The sequence below is a fragment of the Acomys minous genome (assembly GCF_964271855.1).
Source record: "Acomys minous genome assembly, chromosome: 14".
Classification (NCBI taxonomy): domain Eukaryota; kingdom Metazoa; phylum Chordata; class Mammalia; order Rodentia; family Muridae; genus Acomys; species Acomys minous.
Window position 1 is genome coordinate 20,746,145 of NC_140496.1, and position 9,289 is coordinate 20,755,433.

Here is a 9,289-nt window from a genome sequence, read left to right on the forward strand (position 1 = left end):
GACAGAGCAGAACTGGGGAGTCCTCAGATGTTGCCACGTATACCAACTATCAGATGACAGGTTGGGGTGGAGCCGTTAGGGGTCATCCATCACCTACTACAGTCCAGGTGAGGGAACTATACCCTTTCCTCAATCTGGAGTGGCCAGTAAGTTCTTGGGCCTGATTTCCCTGATTTTATTTTAATGTATCCATGTTGCAGGAGTCTCTGGTCTACAGAGAGAGAGAGAGAGAGAGAGAGATCCAGAACAGCCAGGGCAATTACACAGAAAAAAAAAAAACCTGTCTGGAAAAACCAAACCAAAGCAAACCAAACCATGACTGTATCAAAACTCTTTGTTAAGTACGAACAGCATCCTCTATAAAGATGGATTCTGTAGACTGACTGAGAAAACAAGGTCAGGATAAGAGTCTGGGGAGGCTGCGGTACGGTCTCCGCCATATATATATAGCACAAAGATTTTTTTTTTTTTTTTTGGTTTTTCAAGACAGGGTTTCTCTGTGTAGCCTTGGCCATCCTGGACTCACTTTGTAGATCAGGCTGGCCTCGAACTCACAGCGATCCGCCTGCCTCTGCCTCCCGAGTGCTAGGATTAAAGGCGTGTGCCACCACGCCTGGCTGCACAAAGATTATTAGCCACATCCACTCCCGCCTTCTGGGCAGAAAACAAGTTATATATTTCCTCCTCTGAGGAGATGACCCTGCTTGTTTAGCAATCCTAGTTCCCTAGTGTTTCTCTGTGAGCACAAGAACACCATGTCACCCCACAGCTTCAGGTCTCCCCAGTAAACCTCAGGATGTGTCTCCTTCCTGTTCCCAGGAGCAAATCTTTATTAGTGTGTGCTGGGTGGGTGATGTCGACAGGCAGGAGAGTTTCTGGGTCCTGTGAAATGGAGTCTCCGGCGTACAGTGGGAAGTGCCACTGTTTTCATACGAGATAGAGTGACTTAGCCTGATCTCAATACTGAGAATGACCTTGAACTCCTGACCCGGAATGAAGAAAAGAAATAGAAAAAGGAGGACGTGGCCTGGAGAGATGGCTCAGCGGTTAAGGGCGCTGGCTCCTCTTCCAGATGTCCTGAGTTCAATTGCCCCCAACCACATGGTGGCTCACAACCATCCATAGTGAGATCTGGTGCCCTCTGCTGGCCTGCAGGTGCACATGCAGATAGAGCACTCACATACATAAAATAAAAAAGTAAATACTTTTGAAGCCGGGTGTGGAGGCGCACGCCTGTAATCCCAGCACTCGGGAGGCAGAGGCAGGCGGATCACTGTGAGTTCGAGGCCAGCCTGATCTACAGAGTGAGTCCAGGAAAGCCAAGGCTAACACAGAGAGACCCTGTCTCAAAAAAAAAAAAAAAAAAAGTAAATACTTTTTTTAAAAAAGAGAGAGAAGGGCGTGACTGCTCCTAAATATGATGGAGAGATAAAAGGTAGCCAGTGGCAGAAACATCTGGAAGAGTCCTGAGGGACCATGTCCCTGCCTGAGCTGGGCCGTATAAAGAGAATGGGGGGAGGGGAGCCAGGAGGCCAGGAGACCATGAAGGTAAAGGGTGTAAAAGGAGCAGGGTAGCCAAAATGGTTGGATTATGTGGAGAAGACTCCTGGGGGAAGAGCAGCCCAGCGCCTGAGCTGCAGAGTTCAGGGTAGGAGATAGGGTGTGGCAGCCATACTCTTTATCAGGTAGCGACTGAAGGATGCTGGGAGAATCCAGTGGCCAGATCCATTTTGATATGTTAAATAGGCACCTCAGTTTAGCCATGTTATACCTTGTTTGAGACAAAGCAGATCCTTTCTCCCAAGTGCTGGGTGAAGGCTTATGCCATCGGTAATATATTATTTCTCTTGCTTGACATGGTGGCGCACGCCTTTAATCCCAGCACTCGGGAGGTAGAGCCAGGCGGATTGCTGTGAGTTCAAGGCTAGCCTGGTCTACAGAATGAGTCCAGGACAGCCAAGGCTACACAGAGAAACCCTGTCTCAAAAAACCAAACCAAAACAAAACAAAAAAAACCCATGTGTTCTGCACCATGTTTGTGAGGATGCCCACAGAGGTCTACTGAGGATGCTGGGTCCCCTGAAACCAAGTTACAAGTAGTTCGGGCAGCACTGTTAGGTGCTGGGTACTAAAAGGGTTCTCTGGAAGAGCACCCAGTTCACCTAAGAGCTGAGCCATCTCTCCAGCCCCCTTTGACTTCCAGACAGGCCAGCTCCCTTTTGTTCTATAGATGACTTTACCATTTTTTGAGTCAGAGTCTCACCATGTAGCCTTGACTGTCCTGGAACTTACTACATAGAGCAGGTTGGTCTTCAACTCAGAGATTCCTGACTGGCTAGGACTAAAGGCATGCACCAGCTTGCCCGACAGCCATAATTTTGTACTTAGTGAGATTTAAAACCTTTTTGTTCTGCTCTATGTTCTGGTATAAACCTTTGTGTAAAGTTATTAAAGTTCGCTGGGTGTGGTGGCTCACGCCTTCAATCCCAGCATTCGGGAGGCACAGCCAGGAGGATCTCTGTGAGTTCGAGGCCAACCTGGTCTACAGAGTGATTCCGGGACAGCCAGGGGTACACACAGAGAAACCCTGTCTCAAAAAAAAAAAAAGTTATTAACGTTCACCTGTCTAGCTACAGAAATACCTCCCGTGGCTGCTGTCTCCCAGCCACCAGCCTTGCTCTAGCTTCCGGGAGGGGTCCGCACTGATTCGTTCCCCATTACCTGCCCTCTGGGGGCAGAACTGAGAAGACCAAGCGCACACACCCAGAGGGCAGCGTTTGCAGTTTCTAACAGCAAATTCAGAACGCAGTAAAGAAGAAACGAATTCATTCAGACCAGGACAAGTCTCTCAGAGAGCGTTCAGTCCGGAGTCACAGTGACTTGGCAAAAATCTGAGCCCGTCCCTTTGCCAGCCCCACCCTTCCCTTTGTGTGCAAAGGTGACTTTCCCAGGGCAGAGCAAGGACTAATCCACACAGCCCGGATTTGGAGGCAGGTCCAGCAAAGCACGGAAATTTCTGTTGGAAATTTCCATTTCGTACCCAGGAGGTCCCGGGCAGGGGGCAGATGAGTTTATCCAATATGTACCCATATCCTCAAATCCTCTCTCTCTCCCTTTCTCCCAGGGAACCCTCTGATTTCCGTATATTGGGAGTCCTAGTCCAGCCCTTAGCTTCTCTCCCTGCTAGTAGCTTGGTATCCTCTCCCTCAGCGCCTCAGGGAGGGGTTCGGGAACCCAGCCCCGCCCTCACTGGCTGCCCTGCACAGTGGGCCGGGCTGGGCTGGGCAGGGTATAAAGCCTCCAAGCGCTCAGCCCGCACAGTTTACACTAGTCCAGGCTGTAGCGTTACAGAACTCTTCGAAACCCTTCAGGGTCGTCCTGGCAACCAGCTGCTCAGCCAATCAGCGCTCGGTATTACAATCCGCCCTCAACATCTGGAGCCATGGGTGAGTGAGGCGCCAACTCCAGCCTGAGGAAGATGCAGGCTTGCTCTGAGTTTTGTTCCTTGTCTCAGAGAGGAAAAGTGAAGTGATTTAAGATCTCGGATGGGCCTCGATTAGTCTCTGGAAGGGAAGATTCTGTTCCGAGCCAGATATGCAGAATATTCCTCAGTCCAAACAGCCATGGGCAACCCCAGAATTGCCCCTTCTATACCTGTCTCTAACAGAGCTGGCCACTCTCCAAACCTTGTTTGGACTATTTTGAAATAGGATTTCATGTGTGCCAGGTTGGCCTTAAAACTGCTGCATAGCGAATGACAGCCTTGAGCTTAGGGTCTTGCCTCTGCTGCCCAACTGCCAGGATCTTAGGTGTGTATCACCACGCCTCGTTTTTATGGCACCGGGAATTGGATTGAAACCAGGACTTCCTCAGATTAGGCAAACACTCTATCACTTGAGCTCCGTGCGCATCCCCTGCCTAGGCCAGGTGGCACTTAAGCATTTGGAAATACGCTGCTCACATCTAAAAAATGCAAGCAGGCAATTTATAGGGACTACTACTGGGGCTTGGTGGCGCACGCCTTTAGTTCCAGCACTCAGGAGGCAGAAGAAGGCAGATTTTTTTTTTTTTAAACAGGGTTTCTCTGTGTAGCCTTGGCTGTCCTGGACTCGCTTTGTAGACCAGGCTGGCCTCGAACTCACAGAGATCCGTCTGCCTCTGCCTCCCGAGTGCTGGGATTAAAGGCATGCGCCACCACGCCCGGCTGGCAGATCTTTTTAAGTTCGAAGCCAGCCTAGTCTATTAGAGCAAGTTGCAGGGCAGCCAGGACTACACTGTAAAGATTTGTTTCAAAAAAAAAAAAAAAAACCTGAACAGACCAAAAGGGGATCGTCAACTTGTGGGAGGAAACAGGAAGCCTGAGAGATGGGGAGGGCTTGAGCTGGGAAACAGTGTAACAGACCCAGAACCCAACTCCAGCCCTCCTGGCCCTGCAGAGTTTCTATTGTCTGGACTCTGTAGGGTGAAATCCAACTTGCTATTTAGTCCACTTTCCTGACAGACTCCCCCCACTTTGCCATCAACCCAGGGGTAGGTAGGGGAGAGTCCTTGGGGGTTACCACCACACTTTCTTCTAGCGCTTTCTTGACCAACTAGGCTCCCTGGGCTAAGTGCTTCTTCCCCATGGGGCCTGGCTCTGAGTTTGGGCAACAATACGGTTCAGGTGGCATTTTTCCCTTCAAGGCAGGCCACACCTTTTTTGCAGTACTACTTCAGCCTCCGCAGACACTCTGCTTTTGCTAAAAGCATGGGTTGAGGGGGTGTGTGACAAGGACACTGCTGCAGCTGGTATCGTACCGTTGCAGTGTTTTCTAGGCTTTACCCTGAGTTATTGGGAGAGACAGCAGGGGAGGGTTTTCATCAGTTGGTAAGGCCGTGTCTGCTGTTTTCTCTTTGTGTACTGATCTCCATGGGGATGAAGGTTCCGAGAGCCCTCCATTGGAACTGCAAACAGCACAGAGGCCAAGCATACTTCCTTTATCTTATAACCTCCCCCCCCCCCCAGGTCTGTGTTTAGTTTAGTGTTTGTTTATTCATTCATTCATTCATTCATTCATCCACTCACTCATTTTAGCCAGAAACCTAACTTAGTTTAGGCTGGCTTTGAACTCCTGATCCTCCTACCTCCGCAGGGGGATTACAGGTGTGGGCCACCAGGCCCGGCTACATTTAACTTATAAACTAAAGTGGAAGATTAACAAAGTAAAAAAAAAAAAAAACAGAGCAGAAAAATGATGACAACCGTAGGCCGTGGTAATACAGGCATCCTGGTTTGCTTTCTGTTGCTGTGATCCAACACCAACCAAGAACAATGTGAGGAGGAAAGGGTGTGTTTCAGTTTGCAGTTCTGGGTAACAGTTTATCGCCAAGGGCTCTTGAGCTGGCATTAGTTAAACTGTGATGCTCCGTGAAGAGGGCTAGGAAGCCAGCTAGCTCTCACACGGGCTGGAGGTTGATGCCAGAATAGGCTGAATACTGGAGCAATAGATGAAGATGGAGGTTAGTTTCCAGGCAACAGTCTGCATCGTTTCAGTTACCAAAATTTAGAGTCGGGGTTGGCAAGACTGACCTGAGTTCCCATTCCTGGGACCCACATGGAAAAAGAAAGCCAACTCCTGCAAGTTCTGCCCAACACATACACACACACACACGCACGCACGCACGCACGCACGCACGCACGCACGCACGCACGCACGCACGCATGTATGTACGCACACACACACACACACTGAGGCCAGCCAGGTGTCCATAACAAGCTCCTGAGCACCCAAGGCCACAAAGTGAGACTCTGTCTCAGAAAAACAAACAAAAAACCCCACAACAAAACGAGAGATGGCTCACTGGCTAAGCACACTGGGTGCTCTTGCACAGGATCTGGACTTGATACCCAGCATCCACATGGGGGTTCAAACCTATTTGTAACTCCAGGCCCTTTGAGGGTACCAGGTATGCATCTGTTGCACAGGCATACATGCAAACAAACACCCATACCTGTGAAATATATAAATTAAAATCTGTTTTTATTTATTTATTAATTATTCTTGAGATAGGGTGTCCTGGAACTCACTGTGTAGACCAGGGTGGCCTCGAGCTCACAGAGATCTGCCTCTGCCAATCTCTCCCAAGCGCTGGGATTAAAACCTTTCACCACCAGGCCTGACCAAAAATTACTATTTATAAAGTTGAGGCTCCACAGTAATGAATCCCAAGTCCCCAGCCCCCTACAATAATATCTAATAGCTGCCCAGCTAACAGTGTGGGCACGGCTGAGAGCTTGGCTTCTGACGTCATGAGCGTTTAAGGGGGGGGACACGGAGTGGAAAGCAAGCACAGGTGCAGAGGAGGAACAAGAGTCTCCCGTTTCAGGGTTCGCGGAACAATGAACAGCCCACCTGTTCCTTGGCAGCCCACCGAGCAGACAATAAGAGGCACCGGCAAATTCGTGCTGGGGCTGCAGGGCAGGCTCAGTTGTAGGGATATGAGGCTGCAGACTCAACCGCCAGCATCAAACAGAAACTGAAGCGGAGCCATGCGATATGCATGCTCCGGTGAGTAAGATGCGGGGCAAAAGCGGAAGCTGGTGTTGGTGAGAGGTGCTGACAGGACTTCCCCGTGTGTTTCAGAACTCATTCATCCCAAACAAACATTTAGGTCTTTAGTTACCCTGGGAGTTATTTCTGCTTGGGGATTAATTCAAATGAAAACCAGAGGCTGGAGACCTGGCTGGGGTATCAATCTGCTACCTAGTCCTGAGGACCAGCGTCCAGGTTCCAGCACCCACCTAGCAAGACCAAGCTGGGCACCCCACAAATACCTGTAACTCCAACTCCAGGGGTTCAACGCCCCCTTTTGGACTCCAGAGAAACCTGCACACAAATGACACACACATATACACATAAAAATAAATTCTTGGGCTGGTGGTAGCACACACCTTTAGTCCCAGCGCTCGGGAGCCAGAGGTAGGCGGATCGCTGTGAGTTCCAGGCCAGCCTAGTCTACAAAGCCAGTCCAGGACAGCCAGGGCTACACAGAGAAACCCTGTTTTGAAGAACAAAAAAATTAGCCGGGCATGGTGGCACATGCCTTTAATCCCAGCACTCGGGAGGCAGAGGCAGGCGGATCGCTGTGAGTTCGAGGCCAGCCTGGTCTACAAAGTGAGTCCAGGACAGCCAAGGCTACACAGAGAAACCATGTCTCAAAAAACCAAAAAAAGAAAAAAAAGATAGTCCTAGCCACTGTTCCTCAATCTGAAAAACAAATGTGCGAAACATGCCTGGTCCAAGACATTTTAGACTAGGGACTCATTCATCCTGTTTGGATTTTCTTTCCATGTCTCACATATGCAGGAAGAAAAGCCCTGATTGTATTGGCCCATTCAGAGAGGACGTCATTCAACTACGCCATGAAGGAGGCTGCTGTAGAGGCTCTGAAGAAGAAAGGGTGGGAGGTGGTTGAATCTGACCTCTACACTATGAACTTTAACCCCATCATTTCCAGAAATGACATCACAGGTAAGAGCTGTCTCTCGTCCACGGACCGTGGACCCAGTGGCCCAGAGCCTCAGCCTCTCTTCCCTCCCAACAGGTGAGCTGAAGGACCCCGAGAACTTTCAGTATCCTGCTGAGTCATCTCTAGCATATAAGGAAGGCCGCCTGAGCCCAGATATTGTGGCCGAACAGAAAAAGCTGGAAGCTGCAGACCTTGTGATATTTCAGGTAGGGCTAGGACAGGAGTCACAAGAAAACAGTGTCTGGGGCATTTGTCCTTATTGTCCTAGACCTGTCTGCGTTCTCTCTAAGTACTCAGTCAGAGAGTGGCGTTGCAGGGGCGAGGGGTGATGGCGCACACCTGTAATCCCAGCACTCTGGGAGGCAGAGGCAGAGGCAGGAGGATCTCTGTGAGTTCGAGGCCAGCCTGGTCTACAAAGTGAGTCCAGGACAGCCAAGGCTACACAGAGAGACCCTGTCTCGAAAAACCAAAAACTAATCAACCAACCACCACCAACAAAACAACCAGAGAGTGGCATTGCATAGGTTCATAGAAGGTGTGTGGCTAAGTAGATGGCGTGTGTGTGTGTGTGTGTGTGTGTGTGTGTACTTGCCTAGAGGACAATAATCATGAGTCGGTTCTCTTCTTCCACAGCACAGTCCTGGGGACCGAATGAATTCAAGTCATCAAACTTGGTGGCGAATTCCATTATCTATTGACAGGCCTAACTTTTGTTCTTTGAGACCCGGTCTTGCCATGCGGCCCTGTCTGGTTTGGAACTCGCTATGCAGAGCAGGCTGGCTTCTAACTTTCAGTGATCCTCCTGCCTCCGGAGGCCTCTTGAGCTTTGGGTGTATAGATGTGCCAACATGCCTAGCCCTAGAACACAAACACTTTGTTTGATGAGTCCTCATCCTCCCGCCTCTGTGCCCTGAGTGCTGGGACCACATTATACTTTGCATGTGATATCTTGCATGTATACTTTGCCATGTCTATAATATACTTTACATGGCTCCAAAGGAAGCACAGAAGTTTCCAGCTTTTCTCCCCAGTATACCCGGCTAGTGGCCTCTCGCCGTGGGTGCTCTTAAAGTTTGTACTTCTGCCCCTTTCTTATCCCAGACGGTTCCCGGATGCATGTTCGGCACCCCAGCTGCATGGCTGCCCCTGCTGGGGCTTTCCTCTCCATGAAACAATGGCATTTCACAGCAGCCCGATATGAGGACTATGTGTGCCTGCTGCCCTACCCCAATACCTCTGCTCGTGTTGGGATTACAGGCACCACTCAGTTTGTGTGGTGCTCAGCATGATGCTGAGCCTTCATGCATGCTGGGGGAAGGGCACTCTAGGCACTGCCCTGCACAGGACAGCCAAGGGAGCAACAGGGGTGGCTACCAGATCTTGTCTCGGAGTCACCCCCGTTTTAGACTTAGAAGGCACCTGTGTGAGCCTCAAGTTTATCTTCCACCAATGTGTAAGTCTCTTTCACAGTCTTTTTTTTTTTTTTTTTTTTTTTTTTTTTGTCTTTTCGAGACAGGGTTTCTCTGTGTAGCCCTGGCTGTCCTGGACTTGCTTTGTAGACCAGGCTGGCTTTGAATTCACAGAGATCCGCCTGCCTCTGCCTCCCTAGTGCTGGGACTAAAGGTGTGAGCCACTACAGCCTGTCTTAAGAGACTTTGTCTTTAAAAGCATATAACATCCCTGACCTCTGTAGCCTCTTTATTTTAGGTCAGGAACCCTCTGAATATGCAAGAAAGTTGTTCAGCTCTACAAATTTGTTTTTGTTTTAAGTGTGTGTGTG

At 49.7% G+C, this 9,289-nt stretch overlaps 1 protein-coding gene across 1 annotated transcript in view; it reads left to right on the top strand.

Moving 5' to 3' along the window:
- The first annotated feature begins 3,294 nt into the window (after positions 1-3,294).
- The window catches only part of NQO1 (NAD(P)H quinone dehydrogenase 1), a 13,810-nt gene continuing 7,815 nt past the window's right edge, over positions 3,295-9,289 (top strand). Inside the window, exons 1-3 of the mRNA XM_084757333.1 lie at positions 3,295-3,446; positions 7,347-7,511; positions 7,585-7,715. Coding sequence (XP_084613459.1) covers positions 3,443-3,446; positions 7,347-7,511; positions 7,585-7,715 — 300 coding nt within the window. The 5' untranslated portion in view covers positions 3,295-3,442. The remainder of the gene's footprint in view (positions 3,447-7,346; positions 7,512-7,584; positions 7,716-9,289) is intronic.